The following is a 19689-nucleotide window of genomic DNA, read 5'->3' on the forward strand; positions in this document are numbered from 1 at the left end:
TCAGTAGGATGGCTTGGTTCTATTTTTTGTTGTTAAACAGCCTTTTGAACTGTGGCAAGCGGCAGGAAGTTTCGAATCTATAACATTCGTATTGTTTCGTTTATTATTTGACAAAAATAGATATTTGAATATAATTATATAGTTTGGGAGGTAATTAGAAATAACTTATTTTTTTTTGCATATAATATGCACATTGGTCACTGGTTGGGGTTGCAATAGAAGGTTCTAGAGTTAAACCTGTTGTTAAACTATATAAAATTAGAAGATTCATAGAAGATTTTATAACAATCTTTGTTATTTTAATTGACTTTTGTTTTTAGATTTAAATATCCTGTAAAATTTCACAATATTTTATACCGGGTGCGTCTCAAAAGTGGCTCACCCCTATAACTTTTTTATTTTTTCAGATAAAAAATCGAGATTTGGTGTTTTAGTATATGACATAAATTGGGATTGATTGACGTATTCAATTGTTTTCGGTCACTTGTTCACCGGAAATGACTACAACTTTTGATTTTTAAATGTCAGCCTCTGTGTTTTGTTACACAATTTTGTTTTAAGCGAAAATCTTAAAAGTTTTAAAGACATTTGATATTCCATTCTATTCAGAGTGTCATTTTCTATCGAATAAATTAAAAAAAACACTGAGGGCGTCATTTAAAAATCCAAAAGTTTTAGTCATGTCCGGTGAAACAGGAAGTGGCCGAAAAGGATTGAATACGTCAATCAATCCTAATTTATGTCATATACTAACATACCAAATTAGTGATGGGCAAAACTGTTATTTTTAGATAACAGTTGAAACTGTTATAGTTATTTATAAAAAACAGCTTAAAATAACAGCTTAAAAATAACAGGTTTCTTTATTTTATTGCTAAATATCTGAAAGAGTATGAGGCGGTCACCGCCAGGCGTATTAACGCAGTTGCAAGTTGCAACAATGACGTGCTCGGTGGTAGTATTTCCAGGGTGTCAAAACATTTCTAAATATCGATTGTTATCTAAAATACCTCTCTAAAAACGGTGGCTGTTTACAATTAAGCGCTGTTTACAAATTGCGATATAAAAAAAGCCAAAATTCCGCCACTCGTCTATACCTATACATACATTCCGATCTACCTACGCCCTGCCCCTCGATCCGCGTAGATCCTGAATTGCGTAGCAGTGTACAGGGTGCATCTCACTTGACGGGCGAGAAGCTCTTATATAGTTATGATTTTACCATTTGCGGTCAAAAAATAGCAATATAAGAAAATGTGTAGTATATTCTTCATAAGTAAACCAACTACACCCTAGAGTTCGAATTAATTTTACATTTAAACTAGCGTGTACCCGCGACTTTCTTTGCGTCGAATTAATAATTTGTAATGGTGATGATAAAGCAAAGCAAGGATTTCCATTAACATACAAACTGGATAAAATTTTCTCACATTTGTCAAAAATAACCTTTAAACGTCGAGCAGTTTAAGCAGAATCGTGGTTAATCAATTACTCAACTTTTTGGAACACCTCGTATGATTTTTTAAAAAATTTCAAAATATGTAAAAAAACAAAATAAATTATGCGTGTCCAAGCGTTTTCCCGAAAGACTAATCGTTTTTTAAATAACAAATATTGTAATATTTGAGGGGCGTTTTCACCCTCTTGGAATTTGAGATTCGAGAAACCCCTCTTTATCGAACCTCAACCCCACAGTCAATCCGTTTGCCAAAATTCAGCTTTAAACGTCAAGCAGTTTAAGCAGAATCGTGATTACCCAATGGTCATATTTTATGAAACACCCTGTATATATTTTTAAAAAATCTTAAAATATATAAAACAACAAAATAAAATATACGTGTTTAACCTAATTTAATACAAGTTTTTCCGAAAAACTCACCGGTTTTTAAATAAAAAATATTCTAATATTAGAGGGTGGTTTCACCCCCTTAGAATTCGAGTTTCGAAAAATCCCTTCTTATCGAACCTCTACACCCTAAAATCAATCCGTTTTCCAAAAATCAGCTTTTTACTCAAGGGCTTTAAGCAGGATTGTGATTAATCAATGACTAGATTTTTCAAAACACCCTGTATACATTTTTAAAATATCTTAAAATATTATTCTGAAAATTTTTCAGAATAAATAAATACCTAAATATTAAAACTTAATAAGTAAGTACCGAAACATACAGCGCCATAATATCTCGACCTCCGCCCGTTATGCTCGTAACAGGTTGAAAAACAATGTATCTAAAACAACTGAACTGGTTCGAAACAGGTTGGAGAATAACTGCGTTATTCTCCAACCTGTTTCGAACCTCCATCGACAATCGACCGATGCAGCAGCGTTACTTTCCCACTCCGACTATCTCGACCGCCGCTGTGTTATGCTCGTAACAGGTTAAAAAACAACGGATCTAAAATGACTGCTTCTCCCACCCGTTGCGAGCCTCTATCGACAATCGACCGATGCAGCAGCGTTCCTTTCTCACTCCTGTTACCTCGACCGCCAGGCGTTATGCCTGCAACTGTTTCAAAAAAGCTGCTTCTTTTATATCCTATTATTTTTAAGCTGTTGCAAGCCCCACACGACCATCGACCGATGCAGCTACGTTCACCGCGCCGCGCCGTAGCGCATTCCCCACTCCGTTGTTCGTTGTATCTCGCCGCCTGTATCGATGGTTGTCGAAATAGCATCGAAATAACATGTTTTCCATCCATAATCCATACTAGTTGTTTTTTGGAATTGCTTCGAGCAGCATCGAATTTCGTGGCGGTGCAGAGCGCCGACTTCGTTTCACGAAAGGTCGATCTCTGCGTATCGTTATTTTATATCTGTTATTTTTTAAAAGTAGTAACGGTTGCGTTATGTTATTTCTAAATAATTGTTATGAAATAACAGATAGTTAAATAACAACCCATCACTATACCAAATATATTTTTTTTTATCTGAAAACATAATATAGTTATAGGGGTGAGCTACTTTTGAGACGCACCCGGTATAGAAACTCTGTTTAAAATTAACCATCCAATATGGCGTCTTTTTTCAAATTTATTGGAATTATGTCAAAAGATTATCTGTTTAGATTTCGATGTCACCCCGTATACTATACACTTGCTTGAATGAGTATAATACGATGCGTTACTTTGTGCGTATCAGCTCTAGATCACCACCCACCTCTAACCTCTAGCTACCCACCCATTTATTAAATAAATGATATATAACAACTCATTTATTATAATTACTACGCGAACAGTTTTTCAATTGAATAAATTAATACCAGATGCTAACACGTCTAGAGATGGTTTGGAGATATGTGTGAGATGATTTGGATATTAATAACATATCTTTATGTTAAAGCTTATTTTTAGTTTCTTGGAAAATATTTGTTCGTATGGAATTATTATACTTCGCTATTCAAATATTAGATGAGGAGTATGTTATGTTTTTTAGGAATATGATATATAAGCTTATAAAATATCATCATCATCATCATAATTTTTAGCTTATTGAACCATTTCCAATTATGGTGTAGTCTTCCTCACATACTTTGTTGGCTGTGCGGTCCCAAGTTATCCCTGATAATTTTCTAATATCATGGTCCCATCTCAGGTTCGGTCTTCTAGGTCTCTTAATTCTTCGTGGGTATCATGCTGTAATTTTTGTGGTCCATCTGTTGTCCGTCCTTCTTGCCAGGTCTCCTGCCTATTGCCATTTGAGGGATTTGACTCAGTGGATGACATCTATTACCTGGGTCTTTTGTCGTATCCACTCTATTCTTTTACGGTCCCTCTTGGTTATTCCCAGCATATTTTGTTCCATTGAATGTTGTGCGACCTGCTGTTTCGTAATTTGAGACATATTTGATTAATTTTAACATCTATCAAAAAGCTCTCATTCGAAATATCTCAAAAACTGTTTGTTTTCGTTATTTAGTTTAGGGTGTCCGCAATGACGTCTCGTAATCCTACTGTTAAAACATAACAGCTGGTTTTTATATATAAAAATCAATTGTTATGTTTTAACAGCAGGATTACGGGACGTCGCCGTCTTGGCAGCCACCCTTAATAGTGTAATTGTATAGGTCTCCACATTAGCTCTGTATGTCTATGTCTGGTCCGTTTTGTTATATGGTGTGGAAGCATCAATACTAAAAGTAGCAACAATAAATAGAATTGAAGCCTTCGAAATGTGGACCTTTGTTAGAAATGAAGGCATTCTCAGAAGAGCTAGTCTAGAAGAAAGTAAAGAAAGAAAACCAAACCAAACTCCCCGAAATCATCAAGAAGAGGAAAACGACCTATTTGGGACACATACTACGTGGAGAACGCTGTCACTTTCAGCGTCTAATTCTCCAGGGTAAAATCGAAGGAGGTAAAAGGGGAATAGGCCGAAGGAAGCTTCTTGATTGAGAAATATTCGTCATTGAACAGGCATACAATACTTCCAAGTCGCTACAATTAATAGAACCATCTGATGATGAAGATAAATATGAACGCGCAGTAATCTGCACGACACCTTAAGAAGAAGACATTAGCTCTCTCCAAAGAGTGGTGTAGTTGTAGAGTGCATCATTTTTGAGATATTCACTTTTTTCAGCATTTTTGGCAAAATTTGGACTTTGGATCGATATTTACAACACCTTATACAAAATTAAGAAATAAAAAACTGCGCCATAGAACAATAGCAGTCTCATAATCAATATAAGGATACGGGAAAAATGTCACATGAAAATCATATATAAGGATACGGGAAAAATGTAATTACCTACCCTATATGAGTTCTTCATTTATGTCCCTTAAATATTTAATAGTATAACTTATTATAGAATTCAGAATAAGCAAGATTTCTTTAGAGATCTCTCTGTATGAAATAATGTTTTTTGTTTAGTCTACCGAATTTTGTCATTGTTTAGTTTTGGTTTGCGGTTGACAATTTTATTTTAAATATTTAATTTAATACAGTGGCTAGTTTATCACATAAAAATAATATCGATGGTTTGTTCCATTACTCTTACATCTTAAGAGAAATGAAGTATACTATTTTTTGCCTGGGATTACATTATTTATTACATCGATTTACCTTTACAAAAATTAGATAACTATACCCATTAGTTTAGAGATACTTTATTTGGGGAAATGAGAGATGAGTAAATAAGCTAGTGCTCTCTGAGTAGGTAAATTTAGACATTTTAAAAAGTTTTTTCTTTGAAACTAAAAGAATTTCGGACTTACTTACACAACGTTTTGGAATGTGACACAACAAATGTGAATTTATAACTTTTCATTTTTTTCAGACTTTAGTTGGGTTGGGGCATTCTTGGGCTGGGTTCAGAAAGATGAGTAAAGTGCTTTTGTTGTAGGGACCTTCAACTACCTCTGAGAATACGGTTGGACAAAATTAGTAATATTAGTGTTGGAGATGCTGAATACGAGGTTATAAAAAGCATAAAGACCAGAAAACAAGAATAGTTTGGACATCTTATGAGACAGGAGAAGCACCAGCTATTGCAGAACATCATGCAAGGGAAAATAGAAGGGAGATGCTCAGCTGGAAAAAGAAGAAGGACGCTCTTCTTTTTCCGCTTCTCAAAAACTTGCGGGAGTGGTACGGAGTAAATACCAACACGCTGTTATAAAGTGAACAAAATACAAATGTCATTGATGGTAGCCAACGGTCTTCGAGGACAGGGCACATAAAGAAGAAGAGTTCACACTTGATAAAGGTCAGTGACACATCCGACCAAAACGTTGTCTGCCCAAAAAAAATCAAAAAGAAGTCCGAAATTTTTTTACTTTCAATACTGAATCATTTTCTACCACATCGAAGGAAAAAAATATATTCTTTTTTGTTTCTGACGACGCGCGACGACGGGAGAAAATATACCCTCTGGAACTTAAGAAACTCTTTTGTTGGTTAGGCAAATTTGCTTTAGTTGACAAGCCGTTGCCAAGCTAGTTTTCGTTTAGATTCTATGCAGTGGTATTTTACAAAAATTGTTTTTTTATGTATTTTTCTATTTCTTTTAGTGGTGAAATACCCAGGTTTTGATATAATGTATTAGGTACTTGTTTTTAACCTTTAATTACAATTGATATCACATATCACAATACTCGTAAGATCAGAGAGCTTTATGATCGAGTGGGTTTTGACTTTCTCAGTTAAAAAATAGTTATTTTTTATACAAGACGATAAAATGGTATTTGAGCGATGAAATCGCGAGTGAATTAATTTCGGGAGACGATAATGCAATTTTATCGTCGTGTATAAAACAATATTTTTTTCCATAGCGAGTTACGTTTTAAAAAATATTCAGAAATTATTATTTCAAGGAATTTATTACGAGTAGAAAAAATATTGTGCGAGGTTGGCGTTGGTTTCTATGTAATTTGACAAATAAATTAATAAAGCTATCTCTTTACTTGTCACTTTTGAGTCAATATTTTTTAATTCTCTTTCGTGTCGATTGCTGATTGAATTGGAGTCAGAAATGGCTCAAAACGAAATAAGTAAATTAGAAAAAAGATATTCAGGCTGAGGCGACAAATGCCATATCCAATAGTGATGGGTTGTTATTTAACTATCTGTTATTTTATAACAATTATATAGAAATAACATAACGCAACCATTACTACTTTTAAAAAATAACAGATATAAAATAACGACACGCAGAGATCGACCGTTCGTGAAACGAAGTCGGCGCTCTGCACCGCCACGAAATTCGATGCTACTCGAAGCAATTCCAAAAAACAACTAGTATGGATGGAAGATGGAAATGGAAAACATGTTATTTGGACAACCATCGATACAGGCGGCGAGATACAACGGACAACGGAGTGGGGTATGCGCTACAGCGCGGCGCGGCGAACGTAGCTGCATCGGTCGATGCCGTCGATGGTCGTGTTGGGCTTGCAACAGCTTAAAAATAATATATATAAAAGAATAGGATATAAAAGAAGCAGCTTTTTTGAAACAGTTGCGGGCATAACGCCTGGCGGTCGAGATAACAGGAGTGGGAAAGGCTCGCAACAACCTGTTACGAGCATAACAGAGCGGTGGTCGAGTTAATCCGAGTGGGAAAGTAACGCTGCTGCATCTGTCGATTGTCGATGGAGGTTTGAAACAGGTTGGAGAATAACGCATCAGTTGTTTTAGATACATTGTTTTTCAACCTGTTTCGAGCATAACGGGCGGATGTCGAGATATTATGGCGCTGTATGTTTCAGTACGTTACGTACTCGGTACTCGGTCAAGTTAAAAAACAGGGCTCGTTACAGCCCTATAAATAACTATAACAGTTTCAACTGTTATCTAAAAATAACAGTTTTGCCCATCACTAATATCCAAACTACTTCCATTTAAATCCTGAATAACTTATGAAAAGGAATACAAAAATTCTCAAAAATGGAAGCAATTTAAAAACGTGCGAGAAGAAATAAAGTGTTTAACCTATCCTCGCTGTTAAAGTATCATTTAATCTACCCTTGCGGTTCAAGTATTATTTTATCTACTATATTTTTGATAGATATAAGGAAATTTTAACAGATGCTATGGAAAAAAAGTATTTAATACATTTAATGTCAACGTCAAATTAACACTGATTTTATACCGTTATAACAAACCATGCTTGATCATAAAACTTTTTAATCACATTGTATTGTACACTCGAAAATTGCCACCTTTTTAACCACACTCGTCGGTGGTCGCGGAAAAAATCAAAATTACCGGAAACAATAAATACTTTTTCCCGGTCTCGCTTGAAAAACAATCTACTAGACTCGAATCTAAATTCAGAACACGATCGGCTCGAGGTTGGCTGTAACAACGGCCAAATCCTTTCTGAAAATCAACTAGAGCCCGTCGAGCCGCGGTTTGCTTTTGTTTCGGCTTTTTACTGAATTTGACGAGGTTGAAACGATGTCAGAAACCTCAAATATTCTAAACAAAAATAAACTAATCCAAAAAAAGTATATCAACGTTTATTATACAAGGAGTAAATGTAAAAAATGTCTATACCTATGTGGCGGATACATCTCTCCAAAAAATCCTTTATGGGTATTTTGCCACTGCACTGCAAAAAATCTACAAAATAAAATAGTTATTTTTTGTAAACACTTTCAAAATACAAATTACACTTAGATCCATTTTATCACATACTAAACTAATGAATACAGAACAACAAACAAAAAATGTAATATACAAAATCAAAATACCATGTGAATGCGATAAATTTTACATTGGTGAAACATCTAGACCCTTAAATCTTCGAATTAAAGAACATATAAAGATTATTTAAGAAAAGGAAATTTTCACAAATCTAATATTTGTCAGCATTCATGGGACTATGGGACACAGGGCACAGAATAAATTTTAATAATGCCAAAATTATAATGAAAGAAACGATAGCCTCTAAAAGAAAAATAAAAGAGGCTTTTTTAATACAATCTAATAAAAATAAATGTATTGCTCATGCATCTGTAGATGTTAGTTTAGTAATGTATGGCAATCGCTTCTTTGATTTTAAGGAACATAACATAAACAAACATAACATAAAAATTAAAAATAATCATACAGAAAGTTTGGGGCTTTTTGGTTTTATCTTATTAAGTAATTATTGTTATCAGGTATTAATTATTAATTTTGAAGTTTAACTTGATATAATGTCATTTTAACAGAACGTCAACGGTTTTTGTAGATGTATCTGTTTTAAAAAACTAAAGTGTTCTCGAATAGTTGAATTTAAATATTTTAAATAGTTTTTTTCTTTATTCTTTGTATTTTTTGCTTCCGACGACGGAAAGATAAACATTCCGAAACGTTAAGCATTTTTTTGTTCGTTAGGCAAATTTGTATATCTGTAAACCTAACTTCTGACAAGTAGTTTCCGTTTGGGTTAACGCAGAAGTGTTTACAAAAAATAACTATTTTATTTTGTACATTTTCTTGCAGTGGCAAATACCCATATAGGATTTTTTGGAGAGAAGGAGTAAATGAATAAGACAAATAAAATTGGTGAATGCTTGTTTTACACAAGTAGTGTAACCCCCTATATACACATGTACCTAGGGTTTCCATAAAGGCTTTTGGAAATTCCGGACAAGTGAATTTACAAATCCGGACAGATGAACTCTGAAATCCGGACAAAATCCGGACGTCGCGAAAAAGAAACTATAAATTTATTTATGAACCTTTATAGGATGCAAATAATAGCCCCGGAATCAACAAAATACAAACTAAAAAGATATTCACTTTCCAGGAGTGCCCCAAAAGTGTAAAATTTGAGCGCCAAAATATAGTAATGGGTACTTTCGAAAATGCGTCGCGTCGGTTAAGTAGAGCTGTGAGACTAAAATATCAACAAAGTAACTGAGAAATTAATTTAACTGTAACTGGTAAAATATTTTACTAAGTTAAATTGTGGTACCAAATTATTTGTAAATGTAAAACTAGTGTTTTTAACATAACCATGGCACTCTAGATTGAAATTTAAAATCCGATTTTTTTTAAAGCGAAAATGTCAAAAGTTGACTAGAGAATGTAGAATGCTTAGGAAGGGAGTTAATCACCGCGACCTTATAGATCTATTGTGTGTTCCCCTTTCTTGAGTTTTTTTCAGACGTACCAAGGTTCATGGCACGAATGGTCGTCGTCTCGGCGCACTCAGTGATAAGGTGTTCTGGTGTTTCCCAATTTTCCCCACAAAATCTGCTTTTCCCCACACATCTACTGAGGTGTTCGTTGAGGAGACAGTGTCCTGTTAGAAACCCCGTGACAATCCGAAGATTGTTTTTACTTAAATCAAGGAAAACCTTTGATTTTTCTCGGTCATAAGTTCTGAGGAACTTTTTCGAGTGTCTTAGACCGTTGGAGGACACCCATTCCAAGTTACGGATGGAATCTTCCAGATTCTTCAGTTCTGCTTTCAGTTGGTTCCCGTTTGGAAAACAGAACAGTTCTGGTCCAGTTAGTGGAGTGTTCGCTCCTTTTCTAGCTAGATCATTTGCTTTTTCATTGCCTTCTATCCCTTGGTGAGCAGGCACCCAGAGTAAGAGGACTTTATTTTCTTTGCCTAATTTGTTGAGCTTCTCTAGGCATTCTTTGACCAACTTCGAATTGATGGTTACTGAGTTGATCGCGTTAAGTGCTGCTTGACTATCGGATAGGATGGCAATTTCCTGTTTTCGATAGTTCCTATCTAAGATAAATTACGACGCATACAATTACGCATCTTTCGATAGCGCAAATTTCTGCCTGAAGAATACTGGGGTAGGTGCCCATTGGTTCGGAGTATTTAGTTTTCTGCCCAAATACTCCTATCCTTGTCCCTGCTTTGGTTTTGGAAGCATCAGTATACCACGTGATGGTATTGTCTTTTATATGCTGAGTAAGCGTTTCTTTCTTCCAATTCTTTTTATTACTCAATACTACAGTGAGGTGTTTCTCAAAGTTGTAAATTCTTGATATGTCATCCACTGGGAGTTGGAGAAGTGGAATTTTCTTTTTGAGGGTGTTCCTGACCTGAAAATTCTCCCAGTACTGTTTCCATCAATGACCATTCTAATCATTGTCGCATTGGCATAACTACCGACGACAATGTGCAGTGGTGTTAGGTCTAGAATGACCTCCATTGCTGCTGTTGGACATGTTCTCATGGCACCTGTGATGCAGATACATACCAGTCTCTGTACTTTGCACAGGTTTTGCCTTGCTGTACGTTGCTCTAGTTTTGTATACCAAGCAACTGCTTCATAAGTAATCATGGGTCTTACTATCATGGTATACATCCAGCGCAAAATGTTAGGGGCGCAGCCCCACCTATTTCCCGCCAATCTTCTGCATATCATGAGAGCCTTTGTGGCTTTGCTGGTAATGTTCTTAATATGCCTGTTCCAGAGAAGTTTACTATCCAGGGTTATTCCCAGATATTTCACTTCCTGTGATGGCAGTGTTTCCTTTCCATCTAGATGGACTCTTTTCACGTTTTTCAAACTTCGCTTTCTGGTGAATGGCGCTACTGCAGTTTTATCTGAGTTAATACTCAGCCCGACAGTCCTGCACCATCTCTCAGCGATGCGGAGTCCTCTTGGGATAATATCACACAGGGTGCCTTCATGTTTCCCCCATGCAATGATGACTATGTCATCTGCATACCCTATGCAGTGTATTCCCGCTAGAATAAATTGCCTACAATAAAAGAGAAGTTTTGCATTTTTGTCCTCTAGAGCCATATGTTCGAAGCACTGTGCATCGTAGAGACTAAAATATTCAACAAAGTAACTGAGAAATTAATTCAACTGTAACTGGTAAAATATTTTACTAAGTTAAATTGTGGTACCAAATTATTTGTAAATGTAAAACTAGTGTTTTTCACATAACCATGGCACTCTAGATTGAAATTTAAAATCCGATTTTTTTAAAGCGAAAATGTCAAAAGTTGACTATGATATTATGTCATTCATTCATGTGTCATTTTCTATCGAATAAAGTAAGAAAATACCAAGAGTGACATTTAAAAATCATGTCATAAGTTGTAGTCATTTCTGGTGAAACAGGAAGTGACCAAAAACAATCGAATACGCCAATCCTAATTTATGTCATATACTAACATACCAAATCTCGTTTTTTAAACAGCCAAATAAAACACTAATTCGCCACAATACACCAAAACACTTTGCTTTCACTACTTTACTACTCTGGGTATAGTTATGCTTGCGTGGTTACCAGATAATACAGATTAGGAAACATTCTTAACAAATTAATAGAGATACTCACTTAATACATTCGCAGGCGAACAACCCAACCGAGCGTGATCAAGTGCAACTTAAACTTTATAGCAATTTATGTTAAAAATTAATAAAACATAACAATTACAGCCAATTAGCTATATAAATGAGTATTAAAGTAAATAAAATAGTAAAGTAAATACGAAATAGAAAAGATAGTACGAACAAAGACAACGTTCACATCCTGTCTGATTTCTTATTTTCTCCTCCAATTTCTGATAATCTGCAGCCGCTGTGGGGTTGGCCGTTTATAATTCAATTATTTTAGAATATAACAACTTGGTACAGTCTTTTGTTCATAATTCTAAAATTCATACGAAACTTAGAGCCAAAGAAAGAGGTATTTGGTTTATAATTTTGGGTATAATTTGCCTTTGATCTAAAGTGATTGATCTATTGTGGTTCTTATTCTTCCTCAGCCGGGTTCCATCCAGTGTTGGATATAGACCTCTTCTAGGTTTTTCATTCTACGCGATTTCTAGCCAAACTCATCCGTTGTCTTCCTGCCACTGTTTTGATGTCATCGACCCTACTCTTTTTTTGTTGGCCCACACTTCCCTTGATCTCCATAGTATGACTGCGGTGTAGTCTGATGAGATATGACTGCGCGTAGTCTCATCTGAGTTGTCGTATGCCTTTTTATTTAGGTTGAAGAGCACCTTTTTATCTTTGAAGCTATCACTCATATTTCCGAATGCCATCTATGCCAAATGGATCGTGCATTTATTTTATGACCTAAATATAATGATCGACGTTTTCAATAACAACGTTATCTACGGTAATGTTATGGATATTGTTGCTCTCATTATTTTGGTCTTATTTTAGTCTATTTTCAGGGATTGATCATTTAGCTCCTTTAGCATGGTATTCAGTTCTTGAATGTCGGTGCACAGCAAGACTATATCGTCTGCGAATCTAAGATGGCTTAGGTATACACCATTGATGTTTAGACCTTCTATTTTCCCATTCCAGTTTCTTAAAGACATGTTCCAGTGCTAGAGTAAGGAACTTGGGAGAGATGGTATCTCCTTGTGTCACGCCCTTGCCAAGTGGTATTTTTTCAGTTTTCAGGTCATTATCTAATTTATCGTCTAGGTCTTTTCTACTTCAATTCTTCTACTTCCTCTCTTCTTCTATACTACTACTCTTTCTCCATCACTATGAGTCTCCTTTTTGTTTTTGTTCTGATCTTCTAGCTATGTAACCCAAATACTGAAGAACTCAGTTCATGCAAAATAATGATAATCTAATGGTTACATACAAGGTGATTCTAAGCATTTTTATCTTACACCATAGTTCAAAAGAAATAATATATTTGATATCTACGTTCCTTTGCTCCAAGTTCTCTGAATTATGTGAGCTTCTCCATATTTTATAGTGATAATAAAAGTACTAGTCTTATAGGTTATAGATATAAACCAACTTCATGGTTAACATAAACACAGTATGTATGTTAAATAAGTATTTCACTATATCTCTTTGTGAATTTCAGTTTTACAAAATAAACGAAGATTCAGATTTTTCTTTCTAGACGAATGATTATAACTTTTTTACACTTAATTCTCGCCTACGGTTTTTTGTTTTTAGTGGTTTTTTTTACGGAAATTTGAGTTAACAAAGCAATTTATTTCGTTTTACCAGACGGCAAGCTTTAAACGAATTTAGCACTTTTTAGCATGTAAATTGTAAAATTGACCATTTCTTGTTGTAGCCTCGGTTGGAAACACAAATGCGTGATTGTGGTTGTTGACCTTGCGTGTCCTTATATTTTAATTTTCTATTTTTGTTAATATATTATGTATATTTTTCAGTTTTTGTGTTAATATCACTAATTAGTATTCATAGGTTATTAGATAACTTAAATAACCAAAAATTCACTTTAGTAATGTACATATATTGATTTTGCAGAACAAGAATATTTGTGTATTTTTTTGGATACGTTATACCATGCGACTGAAAAAAAAACGACGTCAAAGACAGTTGGGGAATGAAAATAGGTGTTAATTTTAGCAAGGTCAAGCCCTAGACGTCATTTACATGTCCCCTACTCTTCCTTATTTCTGTTGGTACTTTCTGCCAGTTTTTTTTTCTTTTGAGTAAAAAATTATTTTTTTCCATAGCAACTGTTAAAATTGCCTTATCTATCAAAAATAGTAGATAAAATAGTACTTTAACCGCAAGGGTAGATTAAATGATACTTTAAGAGCGAGGATAGGTTAAAAACTTTATTTCTTCTCGCATGTTTTTTAATTGTTTTCATTCTTGAAAATTTTTGTATTCCTTTTCATAAGTTATTCGGGATTTAAATGGAAGTAGTTTGAATATAGCGTTTGTCGCCTCAGCCTGAATATCTGTTGGTAATTTACTTATTTCGTTTTGAGCCATTTCTGGCTCCAATTTAATCAGCAATCGACACGAAAGACAATTAAAACATATTGACTCAAAAGTGACCACTAAAGAGACAGCTTTATTTATTTGTCGAATTACATAGAAACCAACGCCAAACCAGCACAATATTTTTTTCTACTCGTAGTAAGCTCCTTGAAATAATAATTTCTGAATATTTTTTAAAAATTTTAAAACTTTATTAGAATATTTTGGACGGGAAAGCGGTAGTAATGACACTTTATGTCCCTTAAGTGCTGTCAAGGAGGTGAGTTTTATTGATGTAAATAGTAACTGTTTATATATTAATAATTATTTTATTTTTGTTTCCTAAAATATTTTGATTAAAAGAAAATATGTAAAAGTGGGTTTACAACACTGTGCCGGTCAAGCTTCATCACGTGACTAAAAGTTTATTTGATATGAACTATATTAAAATTGCAGAAACATAACCGTAGGAAAAGTAGAATGTTTATGAATAGTTTTAGTGTTTAGAAAAAAGATAAGTTTCTGAAGATAGTTCAGAAACTGAAGTTTCTGAAGATGGTTGAAACTGAAACATCAATCAATATATAAATAAAATATTTTATTCGTTGATCGATACCCAGGAAAAAGTATCTAATTATGCAAAAAAAAATACATATAATATATTTTATATAATTTACTTACGAAACCCATTTTTGATAATGCTTTGTAAAAGAGCATTAATATGTTAAGTATTATAATTAACTACACCCATTTTTGATACACCTAGCGACTATCAATGATGTCGCGTGATGGTAAATGTCAAACCCACCTATTTTCATTACTTCATAAAGAGGTTCGGAAATATTCGTACAATGTATTTTTTTATAATGATCAATTTCTAGTATTTTATTATTTTAAAAAAAAATTATATTGTTATTCTAATGATTTTCTTCTTGTTTCAGTTCCACATCCTGCATCAGATTTCAGCCGGTTTACCCTTGTTAAACCGAAAATATGCCACGGAAGAGAAAAAAGACAAATATCGTCGACAAAACAGGAGGTGGGTTTCGTTTTTTATTTATTTTCATTAGCCCCGTTCCTTCTTGGATCGGTGTATTGAAACAGTTGTGTTTTGTAACGTTCAGGGTCTTTAACTATAAATAATTCCCTTTTACGACCCATACTGCCTTATATAGACTGCAAAAGAAAACATATTCGGACACTTCTTGTTTTTATTATGTATATTGAAAAGAAGAAACTGGTACGTGACCTTGAAATAATTACAAAATGTTATTCATGGAGCTCGTCATTTTGTCAATCGTAGTTTTATATATATATATATATATATATATATATATATATATATATATATATATATATATATATATATATATATATATATATATATTATTATGCTTTCGTAAGTTATTATTACAGTTGCGGGTTAGAACCTTTTTAAGATTTGAACTTTTGAAACTGAGTACCAAACTTTTGTCAGGAGACGTCATTATACATACATACAGTCATTACTCGCTGACGAGTATTCGACACACATCAGAAGATGGTCACGCAAGGCGTTTTCTTTCATGAGCTTTTCTGTGACTGAAAAGCCAGATACGTGATGTTATCTGCCTAGCGCACACATCCGGACATTGAAAAATCTCATTGCTTTGTTGCCTCTGTACGTTTTGGTTGTCGCTGTTAACTGAGTTTACAATTCTTCTCTATTGAATTCTATTGTGAGTTGCTTCTTCCCACTCATTCTGCATGTTAATTCGCTTTAAGTTTCGTGGTCCTTGTACCTTTTCAGTTGTCCACCCGGCCTCCTCTTACCGTCTACAAGCTCACCGTAAAGCAGAGATTTTGGTATGCGGTTTTCTTGCATTCTGCATACGTGACCAGCCCATTTTAAGCGGGCTTTTGTAACAATGACTTCAATACTCTCGCAGTTAGCTTTTTCAAGGACCGATAGGTTTGAGACATGATGGAACCACCGACCACCGGATTCTTAAGAGTCGTCTAAGGTGTCTCTGTTGCAACTTGTTTAATGCGTTCATGTATCGGCGGTACGGCACCCAGGTATCGCTCCCATATAACATGGTGGGGATTATAATTACTCGGTACACTGCAAGTTTCGTTTTTTTTATACTCAAGTCATGATTATAGAGATCGAAAAAAAAAACGGCGTCAGCGATGGCTATGAAATGAAGATCGCTGTCATTTTATATGCAAAATTATATGGGGAATGTCATCGATGTTCATTTCCAAGCCATCTGGACGCCGTTTTCTTTTGATCACAGGGTAGTAAGCGTTCGAAGAAGTTACGATACATGGTCTAGAGATGCATATCCGTTTGTAATAATTTAAATTTATTTTCCTCAATTAAAATCTCCTTCAATTAAAGTCCTGTAGTCCAGAAGCTAGATTTTTGTGGGGGTAAATTTGAGACTTTTGTCAGAATACAATATTCTCATTGTCTATATGACATGATATACAGATTAAATAAATAAATAAATGCTATTTTTTATATTCATTGTTTTGAGTCACTCAATTCAGATATGAGCCAGTATAATTTTATTATTACAGTATCATGAATCATGACACTGCCGTGAATAATCGACATCTGAGAGTAAATGCATCAAACCTAATTACATTATAAATTGATATCGTTACACTTTGATCGCAATCTTTACAAAAAGTTTGAAATTTTTCTAAATATTTGACATGATTGTAAACCAAATGAGGGTCAATTATTGACACTGTCAAGTTAAATAAGTTCAAGAGCCATTAAGCGAAGTTAATTATTTGCAAGGAAAATATTATTGAACATATAAAAGACTAATTAATTGCTTATAATTAAAAATTAATTTGGTTAGAGTGCAGTAAATACAGTTATTGTATTATAATAGGACTAGGTATTAATTTCACTGAGGGATATTGCTGAATACTTCGCCACTGAAACAGATAATTAAAACTTAAAACCAACCTTTTTTGAAAGTGCCACTAGTTTTTGACATCATCGCACACAAAGTTCTTTGTGGCTTATTACTCGCAAAAACAAATTTGTCTAACCAACAAAAAGCGTTTGTGTTTCAGCAAGATGCAAAACAATCAAGATTTAAAAAAAGAATCAAAAAATTGTTATATTTTAAAATTTTAATGTATTTTTTATGTCTTTGTATTTTTTTGGTTTTAAAAGTCTTATCCTAAATGGTTACATCTTCGTAACTCTGCCAGATAGCGATTTATCGTGTATTTTCCTAATGGATTTGCATAAAATTACTTCAAAAAGCACCCCAACATATTTTATTTGACGAATATATATTAAGCATGTATACATTTATTATTTACATTTATTTTTGATAATGAGCTACCACAGAAAATACACAGAATCTACAGGGGCCGGCAATAGTGCGTCGGGCATCTGTAGCTCCTAGAATAAAGAACTTACAAAGTTTGTTTAAAGCGACCCTCACACGATCAATAATATTGTCAGTATTTTGGATTATTGACAATATTATTGAGCGTTTGAGCGAATATATTGATGTACTTTCAATATATTGATGGATTTTCGGGACCCTGAAAATACTCGACAATATTAAAGGCGGAGCTAGTCGTATTGACAATATAATGATCGTTAGGTCGCATGATTGACAAAATTTGACTAGTTTATTTGTAACCATGGCGGAAGACGGAACATCGCCGTCGTTGTTTACACCAGTTTTAAGCGGCCCTCACACGATCAATAATATTGTCAATATTTTGGATTATTGACAATATTATTGAGTGTTTGAGCGTAGATATTGATGTACTTTCAATATATTGATGGATTTTCGGGTCCCTGAAAATACTCGTCAATATTAAAGGCGGAGCTAGTATTATTGACAATATATTGACCGTTAGGTCGCATGATTGACAAGATTTGACTAGTTTATTTAATCTATGGCTTATTTGTAACCATGGCGGAAGACAGAACATCGCCGTCGTTGTTTTCGGAAGATGAATCTGAGATTGAAACAAAAAGTGAACGAGAAATATTACAAATTTTTATAGATAGTTATCGTGAAATGCCAGAACTATGGGATATTTCGTCAAACGACTACTCCAACCGCGACAAGAAAAAAGAAGGTTATAAAAAATTATTAAACATTTATAAAAAAATTAAAAAAAATGCGGGAATAGAAGATGTGAAAAAAAAAATCAATTCGTTAAGAACAAATTTCCGAAAAGAACTAAAAAAAATAAAAGACTCTCAACGCACAGGGAGTGCAAGTGCAGACATATATGAACCTTCGTCTTGGTTGTTTTTGGAACTTCAATTTTTGAAAGATGTAGAAAAGCCAGATAAAACGAGATCAACCATAAATGAAACAATAGAGGTAAGTACCTATTAATAGTTTTTATTTTATTTTAAAAGGATTATATCTATTCTTATACCTAACGCTTTATAAATGCGAATACTGCGACAAAAATAGTTGAAATAATCCTCAAAATAAAGTATAATATAATATCTATATAACAGTATGTTGCCAATCTACTTGTCCTTCTTGATTAAAATAATTTCGATAGAGATCTCTGATTTCCTTTGCTCTGTTAGTAGAGTTTCTAAATAATCCATGTTTAAGTCCTGTTAGTGTAAATTCCATTTTCTACCAAATTCTAATGCGACATTTCTCCATTCATCTTGAGTTCTTGGAAGCTGTAAAAAAATATATTATTGTTTTTCAGGTTACATCTGAAGATCTACATACATCAAAAAGAACAAAAACCCAGGCAAAAACACCAGACAACAAACAGTTGTTGGCACTAGCATGCAAATACCTTTCGGAGGACGAAAAGTATGTAGAGGAAAGTCAGATTGCTAAAGTCTGGGCAAACAAACTAAAAGCTTTAGCACCCCAACAAAGGTTATTTGCTGAAAAAGCAATCAATGATATTTTTTTTGAAGCAGCGCTAGGAAATCTAAATCGTAACTCAGTAAAAATTAACGTGGCGGCTGAAGCAACTGGTTCACGACCACTATCAGCCGATAGTTGGACATCATCCATTGACCGTGGGAAATTTTATGCTACAAATTATGTTTCAACACCACTGCAGTCACCACTCACACAGCAAGAACATGAAGAATATCTAGTACTGCCAGAACATGTTACTTACTACGCACATACCTAATAAAAAAGTTACAAATTATTGTATTTTAAACTTACTAACCTTGATGTAATCCTTTAAAACTCGAATTATGGCTTCACAAGTCTCCATAACTATTTCACTAATGGTTGTTGGTGAAATTATTGTTGAAAATTTTAAGTCCTCAAAGGATCTTCCTGTTGCCAAAAATCTAAGTGTGACGGCTAATCTTTCAGTTGCTGGTATAGCTTCCCGCATATTCGTGTTTTCTTTGGTAATATAAGGACTGACCAAATGAAGCAATAGATCATATATTTCGCCATTCATTCTGAAGTAATTTTTATAATCATCAGGCTCCTGTTTCTTAACGTAGTCTAGAAGATTTAGGTGACCAAACTTTTCTCTTTTCGAAATCCATTTTTTTATCCAACGCCTTTTCTTAACTAT

At 34.1% G+C, this 19689-nt stretch overlaps 1 protein-coding gene across 1 annotated transcript in view; it reads left to right on the plus strand.

Annotated features, from left to right (window-relative positions):
* LOC115880730 (disintegrin and metalloproteinase domain-containing protein 12) overlaps nucleotides 1–19689 on the plus strand; it is a 195392-nt gene that overhangs the window by 129451 nt on the left and 46252 nt on the right. The window contains exon 2 of the mRNA XM_030898009.1: nucleotides 15078–15175. Coding sequence (XP_030753869.1) covers nucleotides 15078–15175 — 98 coding nt within the window. The remainder of the gene's footprint in view (nucleotides 1–15077; nucleotides 15176–19689) is intronic.

The sequence above is a fragment of the Sitophilus oryzae genome, unplaced genomic scaffold (assembly GCF_002938485.1).
Source record: "Sitophilus oryzae breed Bouriz unplaced genomic scaffold, Soryzae_2.0 scaffold_1652_pilon_pilon, whole genome shotgun sequence".
Taxonomy (NCBI): Eukaryota; Metazoa; Arthropoda; class Insecta; order Coleoptera; family Curculionidae; genus Sitophilus; species Sitophilus oryzae.